Here is a 26,072-nt window from a genome sequence, read left to right as displayed (position 1 = left end):
CTATGTTTGGAAGGCCCCATTTTTGAGTTATCATTGCAAATATTTGTGGATCTAGTTTCCACTCATGGGGATCTTTGATGTTTCCGCTGAGGTCGTCTGCCAATGTGTTTTTCTGTCCTGGCAGGAATTGAGCTTGTAACTGGACTTGGTAGGCCAGAGCTGTGTTCCATAAGATCATTGCTTGCCTGCACAGAGGGTAGAAATGTGTACCCCCTTGTTTATGTACCACATTACTGTGGTGTTGTCCGTCTTTATTGCAAGTTGTCCTGGATGTAATAGATCCTTGAAGGCTGTCAGAGCTTTCTGTACAGCTAGTATCTCTTTTTGATTTATGTGCAGATTTCTTTGATCTGCAGTCCATAGGCCTTGAATGCATTGTCCTGCCATGTGTGCCCCCCAGGCGTAGTCTGAAGCATCTGTTGTGATAGTCTGCCTGGCTGGGGGCAAGGTGAAAGGCTGACCTTTGTTGAGGTGACATGCCTGTGACCACCATAGAAATTCCTGTTGTAGGCAGGGAATGAGAGATATCATTGTGTCCAAGCTGTGGCTGTGTTGAGACCATACGCTTTTTAGGTACCACTGTAATTTCCTCATATGCAGCTTTGCAAATGGTATTATTAGTATACAAGATGCCATGAAGCCCAAAGCCTGCAGAATTTTTCTTGCAGTTAATTGGGTCTTTGTTGTCATTGTCTTGAAATATTGAGTCAGTTGTAGTTGCTTGTCTAGCGTAAGAGAAGCCTTCTGGGCCGTAGTATTCAAGCTGGCACCCAGGAATGTCATTTTTTGTGAGGGTACTAGTTTTGATTTCTTTTCATTTACTGTGCACCCCAGGCAGTTTAGTAGATGCTTTACAAAGGCCAGATGATGTAAGAGAATGTCTTTGCTTTCTGCTTGGATGAGGCAGTCGTCCAGGTATGGATATATTTGAATTCCTCTTTGTCTGCAGTATGCAAGTACTGGTGCCAGGCATTTTGTGAAAACTCTGGGTGCGGTAGATAAGCCAAAGGGCAGTGCAAAGAATTGGTAATGGGTTGAACCTGCAATGAAATGGAGGTATCTTCTGCAACTTTGTCTGATAGGGACATGCAGGTATGCCTCCTTGAGGTCCAACGTTACTAGCCATGCTTCCTTGCCCAACATGGGAAGTAGCTGCTGTAGTGTTAGCATCTTAAATTTGGGTACTTGTAAGTGTTTAGAATTGAAAGGTCCAGAACTGGTCTCCAGGCATTGTCCTTTCTGGGCACTAGAAAGAGTCTTGAGTAAAATCCTTGGCCTTGCTCTCAAGTAGGTACCAGTTGAATGGCTCTCATGTTCATGAGAGCTATAATTTGCTTTTGTGCCTCTGCCCATTGATTTTGTGGCAGGTTTGGCATTCCTCTTTTCATTGGCAAGGTGTGAAAGTGGAATCTGTATCCTCATAAAATTATGTCTAGGACCCATTTGTCCTTTGTGACTATGTGCCAGTTGTCTGCAAAAAGTGTGAGTTTTCCCCCCAAGGGGGCTGCCAAGAGAGTATTGCTTGGCCAGATGAGGTGCAAGTCATTGAGTTTGCCTTCTGGCGGATTGAGACCTGTCTTCTCCTCCCTTCTGTGTTGTAGTACCCCATTGGCGAGGTTTACACTGGGCTTGTGGTTGTCCTCTGCCCCTTGGGCATCTGTATTTACCCCTCTGCGGTCTGTCAGTGGCTGAAAAGGACCAATTTTTTTGTTGTCCAGTTTCTGCTGAAGCAAGGGGGTTGTACTTGTAGGAAATCTTTGACTGTCTGCATAGATTTTGCCTTATCTTCCATTTTCTTTAAAACTTCTTCTGCTTTAACTCCAAAAAGAACATCCTGCTGTAAGGGAGCATCTAGTAGTTTTGCTTTAACATGATCAGGCAGAGTTTGTTCCTTTAACCAAGCATGCCCACGTATAATGGACCCAGTGACAGCTGCTCTGCAGGAGGCCTCCAAAGAATCAAACCCACATTGTAAGGTATGTTTGCCCACCTGCTCAGTGGCGTGCAACAGATCCTGTACTTCTTTCAATTCAGATTGTTGAGGGAGAGTGGTTATTCTTTGCTTTAACTGAGAGATTAGAAATTGCTGATACTTAAGCATATGAAATTCACAATTCAGTGCCCTCATAGCTAGTGTGGCTAAGGTGTAAACCTTTTCCCCCCACCTGTCTAGTGCTCTGGAATCCCTCTCAGAAGGTACTGGGTTTTTAGCCATAGAAGCCTTAGCCCCCTTGGGACCCTGGCAGATAGTCTCTGGGTCAGCTACTGGGCTTTTGTAAAGAAATTTGTGGGAATCAGGCACTCTAATATCTGTCAGGCTTAGCCGGAGCAGGAGGTAGAGAGTCTGGGTTGAAACTGGATTCTAAGCAGACATCATCCACAATGTCCAAAACTGGTGGGATGGCAAGTGGTCTGTGATGGGGGAGTAAAAGAAACTCTCTGAGCCTTCTTTGAATCAGAGTAGTCTTGACCTTCCCAGTGAAAATGTTCCCTCATAGTGTGTAAAGTTTCCCCAAAGGAGTAGTCTTCAGGAGGAGAAGCTGAGGGAATAGAGTCCTCAACATCAGAATCTTCATAAGGAGAGAAGAAATAGTCTTGGTCCTCAGAGGAGTCTGAAGAAATGGACATTTGCTCAGAGGAAGCAAAATCTTCCTCTTGTCTAGGCCTTTTGTCAGGAGGGGGCTGTGAACCCCTGATTAAAGAAATCAAATCTTCAGCCATTTTGAGCATCTGTTTCTTAGGCATAGGGCCTTGAACAGGAGACTGAAGTGCAGTCCTTTTAGATTTAGAAGGAGTCTTCGACTTAGAAAACGTTTTAATGGTGAGAGTTGTTAGTCTGAAAACGCCTTCAGAAACCGATGGTGTTTCTGTAGCACCGTCTTTTGAAGCAGTTGTCGGAAGGGCCTGAAGTAAAAGGCTGCGTTGGCCTGGTACATTCCGTCAAAATTTCCGTAGCGGTCTCGGGTTCCAGATCTGCGGTAGTCAGGGGCTGCGTCGGAGCCTCACTGAGGACCAGAGACCGGATCAGCAGAGGCCTCGGAATCTGGCTTAGGCCTGGGCTGCCTGTCCTTATCCCTGCGTTTTTTGTGCACGCCGGTAGTCTGTTGATCCGACGGCATGTTGTATTTAAATTTCCTACCGAAGTAGTGTCGTGCGAAATCAAAGCGTCTTTTAATAGTACGCTTATTAAACCTAGCACAAAACCGAAGTGACGTCGTGGTCTGGGCCTAGGCAAGGTATGCAATAAGAATGAAAATCCTTATGAGGTATTTGCTTCCCACAAGAAATACAATTGTTAACTTTCTGACATCGGTCTGAGGCAAGAAAAGTTTCCCCAATGGGGTACTTCGCTTTATAGATGACTTCGGTCTGAAATTCGAATTAGAAAATCTCAGGAGTCGGCCGACCGGCACTTGCGAACTGCTTCGGGCACCGCGCGGCAAGAAAGACTGAAGAAAATGGCGTTGGTTGCATTATATATACCCCAGGCGCTCTGACATCAGGGAAAAGGCGACAGCAACCGACGCCGGACCAAGACTTTGGAATTCCGGCCGACTGCGGGACCGCCTGACGACAGGATAACCCAAGTGTGATGACTGCAGCAGGGTAACACGATGAACATCCTTCTCACTAGCAGACTGCAGAGAAGGAAAAAGGAGGGCAAATTAATAGACTGATTTAGAGACAACTCATTACCACCTAGGGCATAAAAAAGGGATTAGTATGAAGAGAGACCCTGCCCCTATTAAAAACTAAGAAAGGAGGAACAACCATAACAGCCTGGAGTTCAGACTCTTACTTGAAGTAAGGGCCAATCAAACAGTCTTCCAAGTATAATGTAGCAAGGAAGCTGAAGCTGGAGGCTCATGAGGAGTCAATTTTTCAAGCACAAAACTGAAGTCCCACGAAGGTGGAATAAACTTCCTGGGAGGCCTGTTATGAAGAACGCCTTTAAGAAACTGTCTGACCTCAAACTAGTGGCAAGAGTAGGAGTCAAGGGCAGACCAGCAGAAATAGCTGAAAGGTGAGCTTTAACTGAATATGCTAACCCAGCATGGAGCTATTCACAGAAATAAAAGAACCGAAGGGATCCCCACAGAAAATGGATTCTGGTTATGAGAAAGGCACTTGACAGAAAATCTCTGCCATTTAGACAAATATGATATCATCGCCTCCTGCAGAACCCCCAAACACTTCCTCAAAAAAAAAGGTGTCTAAAAGGGATGAAAACCCTATCACTCGCAGCATATATTGAAGAGTGGACAAATGAGGATGGATCAGAGACCACTTCTCTTGTGTGTGGAGGTCCACTCTGAGTTAACTTGGGGTGATTGCCCCTGGCTAGGTGAAGAAGGGGGAACCAATTCTACCTGGGCCAAAAGGGAGTCACCAGCAAAACTTTGGGGGAGTCTTGCTTGATTATGAGCAGGACCCCTGGAATCACAGGAAGGGGAGGGAAGGTACAGAGAAACATCCCCTTTCAAGGAAAAGATTGTGTGTCCACCTTCCAAGCCAGAGGACTTGTGAATCTGGCAATGAAAAGAGGAAGTTGTTGTAGGAATCTCCTCCAATATGAGGATTTGCAGAATCATACAGAGATAATCAGCGGAGGTTTCCCCTCAACATCTAGAGCAGATGTTTGCAGAGCCTCTGAGTTTGTGCGAGAAGTCAGATTCATGCCGGCCTCAGACAGGGTCATGACAGAGGAATCAAAGACAACAACCGAGCAATCTACTGGGTTTTCACCGAGCAATCTACTGGGTTTTCACCAGCCTCGACACAGATATCTGGGGGAGGTGGAACAGCAACCAAATCAGACTGGAATTGTTTGGCCTTTTTCTTGGCAGCCGGCTGACCTTCAAGATGGAAAGATTCTGCCATAGTGCCTTGCACCAACAATTTAAGACTCTGGTTCTGAGTAAATCAACAAGGACGACGACAACTATGTAGAGTCTTATAGACAAGTGCTTGGCAGACAAAGCACTGCATATGGTCATAAGAAGCTCGTGACGATCTTTATGGGGAATCTACCTCCCATACTTACATTTTCCCTATCTGGATGACATGTAAACTCACCAAAAAAGTAGAAATCAACAAGAAAAAATCCTAATGGGGCACTTGTCTGAAATACCAGCACAGGAAGAGAGCTCAGAACAATGATCAAAGATGGAGTTTGGACTGGCAGCAAAGAAAATTCTGATATGTATGTCCGTATGTCACCTTTATGCCCTATGCCTTAAGCAGGAAGCATACATGTGACATAAGATGTCTACAAATTCCCAAGACTTCGGTATACTGGCCAGACGTTGGGCCATTTTTGGTTGGGAATCCCTTAAGTATACAACACTGCAACAGTGACATGGAAGGACATCCAAGTGGACAGTTACTATCAAAAGAGACCCAAATATTTTAGTACAAGTGCCACTGAGTCTGGGTATTGTAACAAGTTCAACTGCTACCCGAATGGACTGAAGTTTGTCTAAGGTGAGACTTGCTAATGAGTGGATTGGGTCCAGACAGCAACTTGTAACAGCTCCAAATAGCATTTTGCAGTGTTCATGGATAATCTCAAGCACAGAAGCAGCTGTAGTAAAGCACTCCCTTTACTCAGATCACTGACTTCCTGTCATCCAAATACAGGAATATCTTGATCCCACCATATGGTATAATTTGAGCGGACATGCATTTGATAAACATGGGGTTTGTGGTGACATCAAATATCAAGCATCTTTGAACTGGTACTGACTGGTCCCCTACTCTGAAGGGCAAAACTCCCCGGATGCCTTGGCAATTTTTGTGTGTAGACAAGCATCCTTGAGATCCAATGAGCACATCTGGTTCCCTTCCTGAAGGCATGAAGGATGGAGTGCACAATGACTATCCAAAAAAAGAAGTTATGTACTTACCATAACGTTCCATCTGACTAGTTAGACTTGTCATCAACCTGTGGGTTTCGGATCCGGATCGGATCCAAGACGGCAATTTCACCAGCATCAGATCTGAGCTCCAAGCTCCTCCCCTTACCCATAATACCACTGCACCTCCTTCCTTCCCTCAGATCGAGTTTGTCACCCAACAAATGAGCCCGATCAGCAAAAACCTGACCAAGAAAACGCAAGAGAGCCGCAAAGGCACTATCTCTTAGTCACTTCAGATGAATGAACCCAATAAGGCCAGGCGGAAGGAGGGAGGCAGGGACGGTGGATGACAAATTAAGTCTAACTACTCAGATGGAACATTATAGTAAGTACATAACTTCTTTATCTGAAGTAGTTAACTTCATTTGGTCATCAACCTGTGGGACAGAGCCCCCAGCTACCATAAACTTGGGAGGCCCTCATGGAAGGATATTCCGGAGCACCGCAGAGCCAAAGGATGCTCTCCCTCTGGAAACCATGTCCAATTTATAATGAGAAATGAAGTATGAGATGAGGACCAAGTAGCCGCTGAACAAATATCCAAAGATACTGTGGACCAAAATGCAGCTGACGTAGCCATGAACCTGGTAGAATGGGCATTAACCCTTCCCAGAATAGGCATACCTTTATCTTTGTAAACCTGCAGAATGCAAAGGGAAATCCACTTGGCAATTGTCATCTTGGAAACTGGTTTGCCTAGAAAAGGTCTAGCGAAGGACACAAACAATTGGTCAGACTTGCGAAAGGGCTTAGTCCCGTGTAAGCAGAAATGTAACTGCCTACATACATCTAACAAATGTAGATTTATATTCCCCCTTGTTCTGAAAATTTGGAAAAAAGACAGGCAGATTGATTTGATTGATATTTGATTCTGAAGCCACTTTAGGCAAAAAGGAAGGATTAGTCCGAAGTGAGACCCTGTCTTTATGAAAAAACATATAAGGGGGTTTAACAGGTAATGCTTGAAGTTCTGACACTCTCCTAGCCAAGGTGACAGCCACTAGGAAAGCTGTTTTCCAAGACAAAAATTTCAAGTCCACAGAGGCAACAGGCTCGAAGGGCAGAGCAACTAACGGCTGTAAAACTAAGGGAAAATCCCAAGGAGGAGTGGGGTACTTAACCGAGGGCCATAAAAGAAAGGTCCCTTTAATGAAGGTTTTGCAAAGTCTAGAAGACCCCATGTTTTCGCCTGCAGGGAAATTAGAAATGGCAGCCAGTTGAACATTCACTGTAGAAGAGCTGGCACCCTGCTGAAAAAGGTGTGCTAAAAATTCAAGAACTGTTGGTACTGGAGCCATACAAGGCTCTAGATCCCTCTGAGAAGCCCAGATTGAAAAATACTTCCATTTACTACTGTAAACTTTTCTGGTAGATGACTTATGGGCTGCCACCAGAATAAACTTAATGGGGGAAGAAAGTCCAAGAGTCCTGGCAATCAATGGAACTGGAGCAGCCAAGCTGTGAACTTCAGACTGCCCAGGTCTGGAAGAGGAATTCCTGATAGGTGCGAAGTAAGATCCGGAATAGGATCCAAGGAGGAGCTACCAGATAAGACCACAGACAGAGAAACCAAATCTGGCGAGGCCAGAATGGGGCAATGAGGATGACTCTTCTCCCCAACCAATGGGCCTTCTGTAAAAACTTTGTCATGAGGGGTAATGGAGGATATGCATAAGGACCGGGAGGCCAAGCATGGACCAGAGCATCTCTGGGGGAGTCCCCCTGTGGGCGGATCAGAACGAAGAACTCGCTGCACTTCGTGATGGAAGGAGATACGAAGAGATTGCAGCAAGGCCAACCCCACTCAAGGAAGATCTGCTCTGCTACACAAGGATTCAGAGACCACTCGCAAGGCATTGGGATAGTTCTGCTCAATTTGTCCTCTAGTATGTTGGACCGACCCGGAATGTGCATTGCTATCAGTAAACGGTTGGCGGAGATCGCCCATTCCCACACTCTCATGGCCTCTCGACAAAGGGGGTAGAATGGGGTTCCTCCCTGTTTGTTGATGTATCAGACCACTGACATGTGGTCTGTCTGAATCGCAATAGTTCCCAGAGGAATAAAGGCATGAAGGGCCTGCAATGCTAATAAGATCACCCTCATCTCCAGAACATTGATATACAGATTGGTCTCATTTAGGGACCACGTGCCTTGGACTGTCCTGCCCGAGCAATGTCCCTCCACCCTAGTTGGGAGGCATCCATGGTCAACGTGGCTTGAGGAGGGGCTACAACAAAGGATCGTCCCTCTACTATCTCCGGACAGTGGAGGCACCAGAGGAGGGACTTCCTGCATGCCTCGCTTATGTGAATCGGATGAGTCAATGGCCGATCCAATAAGGACCACTGGACCTCCAACGTCCACTGCAGAACCTGCATGTCAGGACAAGCACAAGGAAGAAGAGTGATAGTGGCTGCCATGGATCCTAGGGCTCTTAACACCACTGCGGCTGGGGGAAAGGGATACTGAAGAATCGCGAGGACATGAAGATGAAGGCTCTGAACCCACTCTGGAGTCAAAAAGACTTTGGATTGCAATGTGTCTATTCTCGCCCCTATGTAGTTCAGGACCTGACCCGGTTCTAGGGAGGACTTGGCTATATTTATAGTGATGCCCAGCAAGTCTGACAACTTCCAGAAATAATCCCTGGTGGGAGTGGCAAGGAGCCAATCATCCAGGTACGGATAGACCTGTAGGCCCTAAAGCCTCAGGTGAGCCGCTACTGCTGCCATGACCTTGGTGAACACCCTGGGGGCTGTGGTGAGACCGAAGGGTAGGGCCTGGAACTGGTAGTGATTGGCCCCTAGCCAAAAGCCGAGAAACCTCCTGGAGTGCCTGTGCATCTTTATATGGTAGTACACATCCTGGAGGTCTACAAAGCACATCTGGTCATTTTCCTACAAGTAAGGCAGGATGGATTGTAAAGTGACCATCCGGAACTTTTCTTTGGCAACTGAAAGGGTCAGAGTGTAAAGGTCGAGAATCGGCCTGGAGTTCCCAGTCTTTTTTGGCACCAAAAAGAACCTGGAATATATGCCTGATCCAGAGTGATCTGGGGGGACAGGCTGGCTTGCCCATTTGCTTAGCAGCTTTTCTACTTCGATGGCTGCTGCCTCCCTTTGCACGGGTGGAACGTCCGAGAGGTGCTTTGGGGGACAGGGACGTGTCACAATGGGAATTGTGTAACCTCTGGATATTATTTGGAGCACCCAATGGTCTGTTGATACGAAATCCCAAGTCGTCAGGTGCATAGAGAAATGCCCCCCCGACTGCCTCCAGAGCAGAGCAGTCGGGCAACCCATCAAGGCTGCTGCTTGGGTCTGTCCGAGAACAGTTCGAGACCCAAAGTTCTTCAGACTCTCCCTGCCTCTGGGCCGGCATCTGTCTTGTCCCCCTCTGACTCTAGAGGAAAAGGAGTCCTGCGTGTCCCAGGAATACTGAGACTTCTGGAACCAGATCGTCTTTTGCCCCCGCTGATTCCTGGAGAAGGATCTTTGGGGGTTAGAGAAGTGGATCCTGAAGGCAGACAGTGTCTTACCATCCTTCTCACTCTGGACTTGTGTCACGGACCGTCTTCCCAAACAAGGAAGAGCTGTCATAGGGAGCATTCGCAAAAGACGCCTTGAAGGGTTCCACAAAATTACATAGCCTGAGCCAGGGCGTGTTGCCTCATAGCAATGCCGGACCCAGCCTCCCGTGCTGCTCTGGTGGCATGAGAAAGGAATCGCATGGACGTGTTGGTAATCGCTTTCAGAGTGGCTATTTGCATAGAGAATGTGCGTTTATCCTCTGACAAGGACTCTGGGGAGACGCACTCTAGTAACATGGGCCATGCCCTTATACAAAAGGTGGCTGAAGCATAAGTCCGCTTTCCCAACCGATCCATCGTCCTGGACTTTTGGTCTGGGGGATGGACCGTGGAACTCTCCAGAGCCAGTTCCTTCTTTGTGGCAGCCGCTACAACCATCGCATCCACTGGGGACCCTTTGTTCCAGCTCGGTCTATCTACCGGGGGGGGGGGGCTCAAGACTTTATCTGGATGTTTTGGGATTGGCTCCATGGTGTCCAGTTCTTTCCATGCCCTATTGGTAATGAGGTCCACCAGGGGGTCCGCGGCGGGGGGGCACCCAAGAAGTACATGGGCCCATGTTGAATGCCTCCAGAAACACCGACTCGTCTGAGGAAGGTTTGGGGCAGATCTTTGTGAGGGGACCCCTTCCCTCCTCCTCAGTCCTCTGATCCAGACAAGCCCCTCAGACTCCTCTTGCCTGATACGCTAACGGGAACCTCTTTGGCCAGGAGGAGGGACAGAGGAGACAAAACCCAACACACACTTTGCACAAAAACCCAGAAACAGAAACAGATGCCTGAAGGTACCTTATCAGAAAACATGCAATCGCTGCAAGGAAAGAAAGAATGAAGAAAGAAGGAATGGGCAGTGGTATGGTGGGTAAGGAGCAGCTGAGAGCGAGATGCTGCTGTTGTGACTGCCTCCTTCTCGGATCAGAAGCCCACAGGTTGATGACCAAATGAAGTTAACTACTTCAGAGCTTGTTTTTCTGCATGTACAAGTTCAGGCCCTTAGGTCCAGAATAGGACAGAGGTCCTTTATCTTTCTAGGGACTAAAGAATCTAGAAACTCTTAGATCCTATACCATCTTATGGATGGTTTTATGGATGGTCCTGATACATTAAAGTGTGCTTGCTCTTTAGTTAGTGCTCGAATCCATTTCCATTTCCTTTATATTAGTCATGCTAGATACAAGTGATTATGTTTCCCTAGCCCATTATGATACAATGGCAACAGTGAGAGTCACAGACATCTTGCACACCTTATGCAGCAGTACTGCTTACATTTTATTCCTGAATGACCATCATATACATTTCTCTCACAGCCTGTTAAAACCATTCATAGCAATTTTACAGAGCTAGTCAAAAAAGTAGCTAAATTCCATACTTTTGTAAGGATTGCCATTTTGTAGTTCTGTGTTATAAGCATTAACAAGACTCCCTCCCCCCTCCCCAACACTATTCCTGAGGTGTAAATGTTAGCATTGTAATCCACGAGCTGCAAATAAACATTTCAAAGGACTTGTTTGGATACTAATGTCTGCAGCAGGAGGACGTTTTTGTTGATGATATCCTGAATGTTGGAGAAATATGCTTGCTATTTTTGCCCAAAAGTATTTTGCAAGCACAATACAATAAATACAACTACCTGTTCTTGAAGTTTTCACTTCTGCTGCATTGCTATCCCAAACTGTAATCTTTGAGCATGATATCAGTCGTGCGTGCAAGTCTTTCTATAAAACTATTGGAGTTATAGAAAATACCATTTATAAGTGGAACGCAATACAAAATATGTAGTCTGTTGTTAGGATTGCCATCTTTTTTCTATGCACAAAGTGGGATGATTTTATCAACGCTTGAGATGATATCATGGTCTGTCCTGCATAATCAAATTAAATACAAGGTATTTATTTTCAATTTATAACCAAGACAAAGACTCTGATGTGCAATGTTGGTTGTTTAAACTACTTTCTAAGATACTAAGATGACTTAAATGTAGTACCAAAGATATGTGTGACATTTACAGAAAAGGCTGAAAATATTTTTTATCTTGTAAAATATCAACACATTTAGCCCGCCCCCCGGGACAGAAGTGCCCAAATTAGAACTTAACTGCAAAAAAAAAAAAGAGAGGTAAGTGGAAACCCTTTCAACTAGTCGGAAAGCAAAAAAAAGAGAGATAAGTGGAAACCCTTTCAACTAGTCGGAAAGCAAGGAAATTAAAAATCCCAAGCAGGTTTCTGATACCTGCATAATACTGGAACCATACTGGTTTGTCTTTCGGCTTTTCCCGGTTAGGGGTCGCCACAGCAGGACTCCGGTCCGCTAATGATTGGCAGTTGTTTTTTATGGTGTCGAGTTGCCAGCCCGACGCCCAACCTTCAACGGAGGCACGCCCATTCAACGCATGTCTTTCGAATGCCCACTCGACCATGGGAAGGACATGCAGACTCCACACAAAAGGCACTCCCCAACCCAAACCGAGAATCGAATGGGAGAACCTCTTGCTGTGAGGCAACAGCGCCACCGCTGCACCACCGCAGAAATACTGGAACCATACTGAACAGAGAAAAACAACCTATGGAGAAGGTTAAACTGTAGGAAAAGGTGGAGTTTTCCTTTAAAAATCTGAGGAATATAACAATTATCTGTGGAACAGCAAAACCTGAAAGTGCAAATATGGGAAATAAATACAAAGTCTGAAGCTGCAGCACCTTGGTGCAGTCTCCCCCCTACACCATGGTACAGTGATTCTGCCTGGATTATATGAGTAGCTCGCAGCACCCATGTGGTGGGAGGGGGCATTAATCGTATTACAGAAAGTTTCAAAATCTGCTATGCTGCTTTGTATCGCAATTTTTAGAGGCTTTGGAAGCTGCTGTTATGCGACACATGCTTTTGACGTGGAACCCTTTAACCACACAGTTTCACTTCTCTGTTACTAATTATCAAAGGAAGGGGGGTATACAAACTAGATGTGCAGTGGTGGGAAGGTGGCTAAACTGCAAGACTTAGTAAGTGCCAATGTAACTCTGGAAGTCAGAGAAGAGTGACAGGTATTTAACTTTAGGGGTTGGTTATGATTTCAGCAGCTTAAAACTGCGGACTAGGTAAGCCATAATGTATTACCTGTTGGCACTACTATATGTCTAAATGGAAGCTAGACCTGCATAATTAGTTTACACCATTTTAAGTTACCGCTTAACTCTTCACAGCTTTATATTTTCTACAGATACAGTTTACCATTTTTTTTCTTTTAGCATCAAAACAATTATAAGCTTCAAATTCCGAATAGGTTTATGAAAACATATGCTCTTTAAAAGTAGACTGCTTGAGTGATACATTTAACCAGCTGCACAAGGGACAATAAGCATCAGACACTGCTTGTCCATAAAGGTTGAACGTACAATACAAACATCTTCTTTCAGCTAGGTCTCTTACTTACAGTGGCGCAGCACTGACTATTTTGCTAGCAAACCAAGTTTGGTTAGTGTGCCTGTGAGAGGGACAGGCTGAAGTGAAGAAAAGAATAAATGCTTGAAGATGGCACCAAAGAAGCAACTCACTGCTGACATCAGTATTTCCAAAACCAACAGGGTAATCTCTGACCCAGCTTTAATGGAAATGCTTCAAATTCACAAGTTAAATGGCACACGGGTCACTTGCTCAAAGGACCTTAACCTGGTATGTGATATCAACAGAACCTGCTGGAGAGAGAGATTTGTCTTAGAGGTTGCCCCACCTTTGGAACAAGCTTCCTACTCACGTTAAACGGGTTCCTATTACGTTATCGAACTTCAACAAGTTCGAACCCTATATGATCGAAACCATATAGTTGAACTTGCTGAAGTTCAAACACAGAAAAAAAAAGATGCAATAGTAAACTAACTGTTGCAAGCAGGGGGGCAAGCCCCACCTGCACCCCCCCGCTCTTTAAATATACCAACTCTGAGACCGCACTATAGTGTGGAAAGGGAATATTTCCCTTTACTGCACTGAAGTGTGATCTTGGAGTTGGTATATTTAAAGAGCGGGGGGGGGGGGGGTGCAAGAGGGCTTGCCCCCCATGCTTGCAACAAGTTAGTTTACTGTTGCATCTTTTATCCCCCCCCCGTGTTCGAAGTTTTGAAACTTCGAACAGACACGTTTGATACTGTCGTGTTCGAAGTTTCAAAACTTCGACCATGTAATAGGAACCCATGTTAAACAAAGCCCCTCTCTGGCCTTATTTAAGTGTAATTTGGACGATTGGATGGGTAATAAGAAGTTATGCACTCACCATAACGTTCCATCTGAGTAGGTGGCTTCATTTGTCTGCAACCTTTGGGTCTTGGATCCGATATCGGATCCGAGCCGGCAACTTATTATACAGCTATGGATCCGAGCTCCTAGCTCCTCCCCTCACCCATAATCCCCTGCCAACCCCAAATGACCTCAGATCAAGTTTGCCCTCCTACATATACCTGGAAAGGTACCCCAACAGGAAAAAGCAGGATAATACAAACAAAACTAACTCTTCTGAAGGCCAGGGGGATGGTTGCAGACAAATGAAGCCACCTACTCAAGATGGAACGTTATGGTGAGTACATAACTTCTTAATCTGGAGTAGGGACTTCATTTGTCAGCAACCTTTGGGACAGAGTCCCCAGCTACCTGAATCTTGGGCGGCCATCATGGAAGGATGTTCCGGAGCACTGCAGAGCCAAAGGATGCTCTCCCTCTGGAAATGACGTCCAGTTTGTAGTGGTTGATAAAGGTATGAGATGAGGCCCAAGTGGCTGCCGAGCAAATATCATCCAACAGAACTCTAGATCTAAAGGCAGCAGAAGTAGATATGGAGCGAGTGGAATGTGCACGGACTCCCTGAGGTGCGGGCCTCCCAGAAGCTTCATAAGCTAGAAGAATACATTGGGAAATCCAGCGTGATAAGGTGACCTTCGAAACGGCTTTACCCAAACTGAATTTGGCAAAGGAAATGAACAGCTGGTTGGATTGTCTATGACCAGCAGTCCTATGAATATAGAAATGCAGCTGCCTGTGCACATATAAAGAATGCAGCTTGTACTCTCCTTTATTTTGATAATTAGGAAAGAAAACTGGTAGGTTGATGGACTGATTGATATTAGTTTCTGAGGCCACCTTGGGTAGGAAGGAGGGATTGGTCCTGAGGTACACTCTATCCTGATGAAAAACCAAGTAAGGGGGTTTTACGGAAAGAGCTTGAAGTTTCGAAACTCTTTTTGCTGAAGTGATGGCTACCAGGAATGCTGTTTTCCAAGACAGATACTTAAGTTCGGCCGAGGCAGCTGGTTCAAAGGGAGAAGCAGTCAAGGCTTGAAGAACTAGTGATAGATCCCAAGGGGGAACGGCTTAGGGGGGCCTGAGCAGAAAAGTACCCTTGAGGAAGGTTTTACATAGTTTAGCTGACATCAAAGCACCTGTCTCATGTCCCACATGGTAATGGGAGATGGCTGCCAATTGTACCTTGACTGTCGAACAGCTAGCCCCTTGCTGAAAAAGTCCGGTGAGGAAGTCCAACACAGACGTTAACGGAGCAGTGAAGGGGTCCAAATTATGATGTTCCACCCAGACGGAAAAGCGCCTCCATTTACTACGGTAAACTTTCCTGGTGGAAGGTTTATGCGCTGCCACCAAGATGGCGTTGACTGGTGAAGAGATGCCGGGAGTCCTGATTAAGAGTGGAACTGGAGCAGCCAAGCTGTCAGCTTCAGGTTGTCCAGATTCGGGGTCGGTAAGCCTGATGGATGGGATATTAGATCCGGGCTGGGATCCAGAATCCAGGGAGGATTCACCAAGTGAGACCACAGGTAAGGAAACCAAGTTTGCAGAGGCCAGAATGGGGCAATGAGGATTATTCTGCTCCCCAACCGAGAGGCTTTCTGTAAGAGCTTTAGCATCAGGGGTAGAGGAGGATAGGCATAAAGTAGACCGGGTGGCCAAGCATGCACTAGAGCGTCTCTCGGGGCTTCCCCTGGTGGGGGAATCAGAGCGAAGAAGCTGTCACATTTCGTATTTGAGGGAGAGGCAAAGAGATCACAGAAGGGTTGCCCCCATTTTGCAAATATCCGCTTCGCTACTCGGGAGTTGAGAGACCACAGGGGAAAGAATGGTGTGGCTGAGTTTGTCCGCCAGAATGTTGGCCCGTCCCGGAATGTGCGTTGCGATCAGAAAGCGGTTGGTGGAGATCGCCCATTCCCATAACCTCATGGCCTCTCAGCAGAGAGGGCAAGACCTGGTTCCCCCCTGTTTGTTGATGTACCAGACAACTGACATGTTGTCCATCTGTATCGCAATAGTTCCTACGGGGAGAAGGTTCTGAAGTGCTTGCAACGCTAACAGCACCACCCTCATCTCCAGAACATTTATATGCAGGGAGGTCTCTGTGTCGTTCCACGTGCCTTGGACTGTTCTGCCTGAGCAATGCCCCCCCCGAGGCAAGAAGAGTCCGTGGTCACCGTGACCAGAGGAGGTGGAGCGCAGAAGGGTCAGCCTGTATGGAGGTCTGGGGACTGGAGCCACCATAACAGGGCCCTCCTGCAAGCCTTGCTGATAGAGATAGGTTGATTGAGAGGAAGAAGCTGAAAGGACCATTGTACTTGGAGGGTCCACTGTAGTACCCTCATATTTAGACGAGCGCATGGAAGAAGTGTTATTGGCTGCTGCCATGGAGCCCAGCGCCCTCAGGACCAATTCCGCTGGTGGAGCTTCTGATTGGAGGATGGCCCGCACATGAAGTCTCAGATTCTGTAGTCGTTCTGAAGTGAGGTAGGCTCGCAGACTTCTCGTATCCAATCTGGCCCCTATGAACTCTATCACTTGTGTCGGAGCAAGGGAGGATTTGTACGTATTGATCGTGATGCCTAACTGGGGGGCTAGGAAAAGAAAAAAGTCTCTGGCTGAACAGAGTAGATGCCTTGTTGGGGCGGTCAGGAGCCAGTCGTCCAGGTACGGGAAGACCTGCATTCCCTGGAGTCTCAGGTGGGCCGCTATCACTGCTAAACCTTTGTTGAACACCCTGGGGGCTGTGGTGAGGCCAAAGGGAAGGACCCTGAACTGATAGTGGCTGGCTCCCAGCCGGAAGTGGAGAAACCTCCTGGATCGTCTGTCCATTAAAATGTGGTAGTACGCATCCTCGAGGTCTATTGAGCACATCCAGTCGTTCTCCCGCAAGAGGGGGAGAATGGATTGAAGAGTGACCATTTGGAATTTTTTCTTGGTTACCGACAGGTTCAAGAGGGAAAGGTCTAGAATTGGTCTCAAGTCCCCCATCTTTTTTGGCACCAGAAAGAACCTGGAGTAAAACCCTAATCCGAGCTGGTCTGGGGGGACGGGTTGGATGGCTGTTATCTAGCAGCTGCTGGATTTCTGCGACTGCAGCCTCCCTCTGACCAGGTGGTACATCGGGGAGGTTCCCGAGTCTGGGGACATGTTGCATTAGGATTTTGTAACCTCTGGATATGATCCGAAGCACCCAGCGGTCTAACGTGATGGACTCCCATGCCGCCAGATGCCTCGAGAAGCGCCCCCGCCCCCAAACTGCCTCCAGAGTGGCGCAGTCGGGCAACCCTTCAGGGCTGTTGCGTGGACCGATCAGAGAAAGATTCTCTGGACCCAAAGTTTCTCGGGGCCCCTCTGCCTCTAGGGTGGTGTCCTCCCTGTCCTCCTCTGCCACGGAAGGACTGGTTGTCCGGAGCAGGTTGGGAATGTTGCGATTTCCGGAACCACATCTTCTTCTGTCCCTTTTGGTTCTTGGAGAAGGACCTCTGGGGAGCAGAGAAGCAGACTCCGATGGCAGGCAACGTCTTCCCGTCCTTCTCGCTCTGGACAAGTGTCTCGTGAACGGTCTTGCCAAACAAGGCAGAACCATCGAAGGGGGCATTCGCAAAGGACGCCTTAAAGGGCTCCGCAAAGTCACAATGTCGGAGCCAGGCCTGGTGTCTCATAACTAGGCCCGCTCCACTGGCTCTAGCGGCTCCCTCAGTGGCATGGGACAACAGCCGCATAGAGGTATCGGAAATAGATCTTAGAGTGGCCATACGAGAGGAGTACAACTGCTTGTCCTCCGCCGACATAGACTCTAGGGGGGAAGCAGCGTATTCTTTAATAAGATCTCGCTGCATCCTGATGACATGTGCCATGTAGTTTAGGGACCTTACTGAGAAGTTTGCTGAACTAAATACCCGCTTCCCAAGGCAATCCATCGAGCGGAACTCCTTGCTCGGTGGATGGACCGAGGGGCTCTCCTGAGCTAGTTCCCTCTTAGTGGCTGCCGCCATCAACATAGTATCTACAGTGGGACCCTTGCTCCAGTGGGACCAGTCTGCCGGGGGGCTCAAAATACTATCCGGGCGTTTAGGGACTGGCTCCACAGTGTCCGGTTCCTTCCACGCCCTGGTGGTAATAAGGTCCACCAGGGGGTCGGCCGGAGGGGACAACCAAGAGGTAGACGGGCCTGCTTCGAATGCCTCCAGAAACATGGACTCATTGGAGGAAGCCTTGGGGGCAGACCCCCCCCCCCCCGATCCTGAGCATTTCCATGATGTCTCCAAAGGAGACATCCTCAGGGGGTGACCTTGGGGAGCCTTCCCCTTCATCCAAGTCCGTGTCCTCTGTTAAGGACTCGGGGGAGTTACATGCCTCCTCTTACACTTATGCTTGTTAGGCACTTCCTCGGGGGGGGGGGGGGCTGTCCGAGTAGGTCTCACCAGCAATATCCTGTCCCAATGGAACAACCTGGGACATCGAAGCAGGCTGTCCCTGTGGCCGGGTGATGGAAGCCTGACCCAGCAGAGAGGGAGTGCAGGGTGGAGCCGAGACAAGGGCCGGGGGTCCGGATGCTCTCAACAGAGCCCCCTCTCCACTACATCGAAGGCCGAGGGGGAGCCACTCTCCCCGGGTTCCGAAAGCAGACTCCCACTCGGATCCAATGAAGGGATCGGAACCGGCGCCGAGACAGTCGGATCAGAGGGACCAGTGTGCTCCGACCTGGATGGAGCCGAAGGCACACTGAATCCCTCGGATCCGAAGCTCGGCCCATGGCTTCGAGGTGTCGGATCCGACAGACTCGAGGGCAGGGTCGGATCCGAAGTACCCAGGACTGACAGCGCCGACCCCCCGCAGGCTACAACGCTGCCCGGCTCCAAGCGCTCCGAACCCGGGAAGCGGGTCGGAGAAGGAGCTAGCGGAGCAAAAAAGGGTGTCGAGCTCCCTCCCGAAAGGGGGGGGGGGGGCAAGAGCACTCCAATCTGCAGCTGGGCCTGGATGAACCTTCTCATCATCCGGTCCAAGTCTGCATCAGACAGGCTGTAGGTGGATCTCGACGATGCCACCGAGGCAGGCCTGGAATGCCACCTCGATGACCTCAGAGATCGGGTCTCCTCCTCCTCGGGTCCCGGGGAGAAGCAAGGTGATCGGAGGTGAGGAGGAGGAGACCTGGAAGCCGTGGAGGGAGAAGCCCGCTTAGCTGGAGGGGCTGAAGCGGAGGCCTCGGCCCACCGCTTGTGGTGCTTCTCCCTCCTGGCCTCCCTGTCCTCCGGCACCTTAGTGGGAGTTTGAATCCTGGCCGGGGGAAGGGGGGCAGGAGTAGCCACCACCACAGGCTGAGGAGGTGCCACGGGAGTAGCGGAGGCCAAAGCCGAATCCGGGGACAGAAGTCCCGCCAGGACCAGCTTTGACCTCCACTCCTTCAGTGCCCTGGGGTTGAACGCTGCACAAATGGTACATCCCGAGGACAGGTGTTCAACCCCAAGGCACCGAACACACTGAGTGTGGCCATCTGCCGGAGAGAGCTTATGGCCACACTCGGTGCACTTGGAGAAGATTGGTTTAGGGGCCTCTGACATGATAACCCAAACTAAATAAAACTACACAAGCACACCAGGCCCCAAACGCAAGCAACACACACACACTAACGACCAGCGAGGGGACGGTTAACTCTAAAAATTTAAGAATTAACAAAAAAAAGGGAAACCTAACACACACACACTGTTTAAACAATGAAAAATGACACTAATTTGACCAGAAACAGAGTCACTTAACTGAAAAAGGCCAGGAGCTCGATATCCAGCTGTCACACCTAAGAGCGGCAAACTAGATCTGGGGTCATTTGGGGTTGGCATGGGGATTATGGGTGAGGGGAGGAGCTAGGAGCTCGGATCCATAGCTGTATAATAAGTTGCCGGCTCGGATCCAAGACCCAAAGGTTGCTGACAAATGAAGTCCCTACTCCAGATCTGGAAATTCACCCCAGGGGTTACACCCGTGTCCCTCTTGGACAGGGGCAAAAGGTGCTGATTTTGGTGTCTGCTTGAACCAGACACCCTTGGGAACATGGGTAGAACTTGGCTTGGCTTGTAAGGGCCCTGGGGCCTGTAGCCTACTAATCTCCTATGATCTTAAATGACTTGCACACTATTGCATGACATTTACTGTCACTGATACTTGAAGTGTAAGATGTGCAGCTTAAGAGATTCAGTGTTACTTCATGTTGCTAATGATACAAATAAGAATCCATCCACAACTCCTTTTCCAATTTTTTTTTTAATTTTTTGCACAAGGTAGGGGTGGCACCAACAGTGACAATCATCTAAGAATAATATTTTATATTTCCATAAATAACTCAGTAAGCTAGCAGACAAAAAGGAATGTCTTGCTGTCAGGATGCTGTAGGTCTAGGATGCACAATTTCCAATAAATAAAAAGAAGTTTCTGAAACTTCAGAGAAGAAAACACAGCTCTTGTGTACATTATATTATGGTAATGATGTAAGACTGAATGTGTTCATTATTATGATTGCAAAGAAAACTATTACTATAGTAATATTGCTATATTGCAACAGCATTTAATGTTCACACTATATTTATATTTGTTTGATTTATGGTTTTTAACATTACATTTTCAAAAATGCTTTGGAAAGTTAGAATGTGTAGAGACTGAGAATAGTGGTGTGACATTCCATAGCTCAGAGGTGTTCATTAGAACAAGGGAGATGGAAAAATCATGCAAGTTTAAAGCATAACTATGTGTGTGTGTGTGTGTGTGTGTGTGTGTGTGTGTGTGTGTGTGTGTGTGGAGGGTGACTTTTGGCAGTAAGCCACTTAAGACATCACCAGTACAGCATGTGAACAGGTACTAAAGAACACAGAGATATTTCCCTTTAAAGAAACAGCACAATTTCACTATCACACAAACCAAAGCAACACTTACCATTGATTTGGACAGGCTCGCCAGTTCATGTTAAGGCTCAAAATAGTATCAGTTTCTTCCTTAGTTAGTTCAAAATCAAACACCTACAATCACAGGAGATGCAATACAACATCTTATTTTCAGTTAGCATAACTTAAAGGAGTACTAACAAGTGAGATAAAGGTTTAAAGCTTACACATACAAAGATGTACAAATGCTGAGCTCAGAGTGTTACAGATATCAAAATGTAGTTCTTATGTTAGTAACCTACGGGGGCAGTAAACACGGAGAAAAAATAAGTTACGTACTCACCATAACGTTCCATCTGAGTAGTTATATTTAATTTTTCTGCAACCTGTGCCGAAAACTTATCCGAGGCAACTTATTTTCTAGCATCTGCTCCGAGCTCCTCCCCCCTACCCATAATATACCACCATCTCTTATCTTCCCTCAGATCTCGTTTGCTGCAACTATACACATTAGCAACTCAACTAAATAAATCTAACATGTTTATTCACATGAAAAGGTCAGGGGGATGGAGGGTGGGAAGGTTGCAGAAAAATGAAGTATAACTACTCAGATGGAATGTTATGGTGAGTACATAACTTCTTTATCTGAAGTAGTTAACTTCATTTTATCTGCAACCTGTGGGACAGAGTCCCCAGCTACTTAACAAATCCTGGGAGGCCCTCATGGAAGGATATTCCTGAGCACCACAGAGCCAAAGGATGCTCTCCCTCTGGAAATCAGATCTAAATTGTAATGAGAGATGAAAGTATGAGAATGTGCCCAAGTTGCTGCTGCACAAATGTCATCCAAAGGAACCTTAGACCAAAATCAGCGGAAGTCGCCATGGACCTGGTAGAGTGAGCTTTAATCAGACCAGGAGGAGATAAATCCTTGGTTTTGTAAATGTGTAGAATGCAAAGTGTGATCCATCTGGTTAAAGAGAACTTGGAAATGGCCTTTCACAAACGAGGTTTAGAAAATGAGACAAATAATTGATCGGACTTACGGAAGGATTGTGTTCTATGAAGGTAGAAACAAAGTTGTCTATGAACATCTAACAAATGAAGTTTATATTCCCCTTTGTTCTGAAAATTTGGAAAGAAAACAGGTAGATCAATTGTTTGGTTTATGTTTGATTGAGATGCCACTTTGGATAAAAATAAAGGATTTGTATGGAGAGAGACCCTGTCCTTATGGAAGACCAAATAAGGAGGCACGGCAGACAAATCCTGCAGCTCAGAGACCCTCCTAGCCGACGTAATAGCCACTAGGAAGGCTGTCTTCCAAGACAAAAACTTTAAATCCACTGATGCAGCAGGTTCAAAAGGAGGAGTTACTGATGACTGGAGAACCAAAGTGAGGTCCCAAGGAAGAAATGAATCTTTGATGGGAGGACACAGAAGAAAGGTGCCTTTTAGAAAGGCTTTACATAGCCTGGAAGAGGCCAGTGCAATCTTATTTTCACCTGCATGAAAATTATAAATAGCTGCCAGCTGTACTTTCACCGTGGAGGAACTAGCACCTTGCTGAAAAATAATAGTTAAGAAATCCAACACCGCTGCGACAGGGGCTGTAAAAGGATCCAGGTTTCTCTGAAAGGCCCAGATAGAGCAACGTCTCCATTTACTGCAATAGACCTTCCTAGTGGAATCTTTAAGAGAAGCCACTAGTACAGATTTTACAGGGGATGAAAGACCGGGAGTCCTGGCAATCAAGGGAACTGGAGCCAAGCCAACCAAGCTGTCAGCTTGAGACTGTCCAGATTGGAAGGGTAGGCACCCAAAGGATGAGAGATTAGATCCGGGCAGGGATCCAGAATCCATGGAGGCGCTAGAAGATGAGACCAAAGGAAGGGGAACCAAACTTGACGAGGCCAGAATGGGGCAATGAGGATCACTTTGCACCTCAGTCAGCAAGCTTTCTGAAGAAACTTTGGAATGAGTGGCAATGGTGGGTAAGCATACAGTAGCCCGGGGGGGGGGGGGGGGGGCAAACATGAGCGTCTCTGGGGGCATCCCCTGGTGAGGGAATCAGAGCGAAGAACTCGCTGCACTTCGCGTTGGAAGGAGATGTGAAGAGATCGCAGCAAGGCTGTCCCCATGCAAGGAATATCTCCTCCGCTACTGACCGTTTCAGAGACCACTCGTATGGCATCAGAATAGCCTGACTCAATCTGTCCATTAAAATGTTGGAGCGTCCCGGGATGTGCGTTGCAATCAGAATTCGACCAGTGGAAATCTCCCACTCTCACGGCTTCGTAACACAGAGGATAAGATCTGGTTCCCCCCTGCTTGTTGATAAACCAGACAACCTGTTGTCTGATTGAATTGCAATTATATCCAGAGGAAGAACACTGTGGAAGGCTTTCAACGCTAAATACACTGCCCTCATCTCTAGAACATTTATGTGTAACTTGGTCTCTATCTGGGACCACGTGCCTTGGACTGTCCTTCCCGAACAGTGTCCCCCCCAACAGAGTTGGGAGGCATCCGTGGTCACTGTGGCTTGGGCTGGAGATAACACGAAAAGGCGTCCCGCTGCAACGTCCAGTGAATGGAGCCACCAAAGGAGAGACATCCTGCAGGTATGACTGATCCTTATAGGAAAATCCATGGGCAGGTCTAGCCAAGACCATTGAGCAGGACCCGCATATGAAGGTGTGCACAAGGGAGAATAGAGATCAAGGCAACCATGGAGCCCAGGAGCCGGAGAACATCTCTCGCCTTTAGAAATTTGAGGTTCATGATTAGAGCGATGTGGTACCTGAGGTGTAAGATCCTGTCTGGTGTTAAGAAAACTTTTAGCTGCAAAGTGTCTAGCCATGCCCAGATAAAGTCAAGATCTTGTACTGGTTGCAAAAGGGATTTGTGAACACTGACTGTAATCCCCAGCCGATCTGCCAAGAGAAGAAAGTAGTCTCGGGCCAGACACAGAAGACGCTTGGTGGATGCAGCAAAGAGCCAGTCATCCAGGTAAGGAAATACCTGAATTCCCTGAAGCCTCAGGTGAGCTGTTACTACTACCATTGCCTTGGTGAACACCCTGGGGGCTGTGGTGAGAACAAAGGGTAGAGCTCTGAACTGGAAGCGACTGGCTCCCCAGCTGTAAGCGAAGAAACCCCCCTGGAGCTTCCGTGGACCTTGACATGGTAGTAAGCATCCTGGAGGTCTAACGAGCACATCCAGTTGCACTCTCGGAGATGAGGTAGAATGGACTTGTAGGGTGACCATGTTCAAGACTGACAGGTCCCCTGTCTTTTTCTGCCTCTGGGGAAAGAGTGGTCCTGAAACTTTCGGGAAAACTGAGATTTCTGGAACCACATCTTTTGCCATCTTTGCCTCCTAGAATAGGACCTCTGAGGGTTAGAGAAGTGGATCCCGACAGTAGACAAAGTCTTCCTGTCTTTTCTGCTCTGGACAAGAGTGTCATGTACTGTCTTCCCGAAAAGGGAGGAACCATCATAGGGAGCATTAGTAAATGACACCTTGAAAGGGTCTGCAAACTGACAACCTGAGCCAGGCTTGATGACTCATGACTACCCCCGTCTCAGCTGCCCTAGCTGCTCCTTCCGTGGCATGGGAAAGGAGACGCATGGATGTGTTTGATACAGACTTCAGAGTCAACATTTTCGCAGAAAACAGTTGTCTGTCCTGCTGCGATAAAGACTCTGGGTGAGACTCAGCGAATTCCAAGACAAGGTCTCGCTGCTGCCGTATCACGTGCCAAATAGTTCAGTGCACGGATGGAAAAGGTCGCTGACGAATAAACGTGCTTCCCAAACCTATCCACCAACCTGGACTCCTTGTCCGGAGGGTGGACTGAGGAACACTCTTGCTCCAGTTCCTTCTTGGTGGCTGCTGCGACCACCATAGCATCAACGGGGGCTCTTTTAGACCAAGATTGTCTGTCGGTGGGAGGAGAAAGATTCTTGTTTGGGGATGGGCTCTACGGTGTCAGGCTCCTTCCATGCCCGTGTGATAAGGTCCACACCAAGGGGTCCGCTGGCAGGGACACCCAGGAAGTAGATGGGCCCATGCCAAAGGCCTCCAGGAATACGGAGTCATCCGTAGAAGGTTTTGGAGCTGACCAACCTCCCCTCCGGCGGAGGATCTCCATGATGTCTCCGAAGGAGACATCTTCGGGAGGTGACCTGGGGGAACCTTCTCCATCTAAATCCATGTCCGTAGCGAGGGACTCAGGGGAGTTCAAGTGCCTCCGTTTGCACTTGCACTTATGGGGGCCCTCTTCAATGAGACTCTCTGAAGAGGACTCCCGCAGGGGGTTCCTCAAGGGGAATAACCTGGGGCTCCTGTGGCACGGGCTGTCCCTGAGACAGGATGAAGGGAGTCGTCAGCAAATCCAGTGGAGTCTGGGTGGAATCCGAGGGGATGGGCTGAGTTCTCAATCCCTGGGAGAGAACCCTCTCCACCACTTCGATCGCCGAGGGAGAGTGTACCTCCTTGGCACCCAGCAAGGAAGTAGCTCTCCCCGGGTCTGAAGCAGGGATCGGAGCCAAGGCAAGGGTAGCCTGAGGTCCAAGGGAACGGTCCGGATCCGAAAAGGTCGGAGCCGAAGATGGATCCATTCCCTAGGGTCCGACTCCCTGTCCACGGCTCCAAGAGTCACTCGGATCCAAGGAACTCAAGATAACAGCTGGAGTCGAGGTTGGAGGAAATGTCGGCGCCAAGCTACCAGCTCCAAAGAGTCTCTGATCCAAAAACCCAGAAGCAGCCGCACGGATTGGGGAAGGAGAGATGGGGCAGAAAAAAGGCATGGAGGGGGGCCTGGCAAGACTCCCATCTGTATTTGGGTCTGAATGAATCTCCGCATCATCCTGTCCATGTTCAAGTCCGATAGGCTCAGAGTCGACCGCGAAGAGGTGACCGAGTCTGATCTGGCTGGTCTGCGCAGGAAGGGTGAGGAAGGCCTCGAATCAGAAGATTCCATCGGCTCTGGCGAGAAACGGGGTGAGTGGAGCCTTGGAGAAGTTGGCCTCAAAGTCTTGGATAGTGGAGTAGGGAAGGGTTCCCTATCCGGAGACCTCTTGCGAGGCCTATCCCTCTTAGACTTCCTTGTGCCTTTCTCTGTCCTTTTCTTTTTCTCTCTCTTTTGCTTTTTCTTTTTTTAAGCTATAACCAACGAACAGCGTACACTAAAAAAGGGGGGGGGAACTAACGGCCACTTACACACAATATAGAAATAACTAACTTACTTATCCCTAAAGCTCAGAGCAAAGGAGACCACAATGCTCACTATGGCACGGCAAACGAGATCTGAGGGAAGATAGGAGATGGTGGTATATTATGGGTAGGGGGGAGGAGCTCGGAGCAGATGCTAGAAAATAAGTTGCCGGCTCGGATCCGAATA

The 26,072-nt window shown here is 47.9% G+C and overlaps 1 protein-coding gene across 1 annotated transcript in view; it reads right to left on the bottom strand.

The window, feature by feature from the left end:
• The window catches only part of LOC122815718 (aldo-keto reductase family 1 member B1-like), a 547,809-nt gene that overhangs the window by 36,346 nt on the left and 485,391 nt on the right, over window positions 1-26,072 (bottom strand). The window contains exon 9 of the mRNA XM_044088466.1: window positions 20,718-20,800. Within this exon, the coding sequence (XP_043944401.1) occupies window positions 20,718-20,800 (83 nt within the window). The remainder of the gene's footprint in view (window positions 1-20,717; window positions 20,801-26,072) is intronic.

The sequence above is a fragment of the Protopterus annectens genome, chromosome 11.part0 (assembly GCF_019279795.1).
Source record: "Protopterus annectens isolate FY-2018-M chromosome 11.part0, PAN1.0, whole genome shotgun sequence".
NCBI classification, from domain to species: domain Eukaryota; kingdom Metazoa; phylum Chordata; order Ceratodontiformes; family Protopteridae; genus Protopterus; species Protopterus annectens.
Note: the sequence above shows the minus strand (reverse complement) of the source record. Positions and strands in the feature narration are given on the sequence as shown.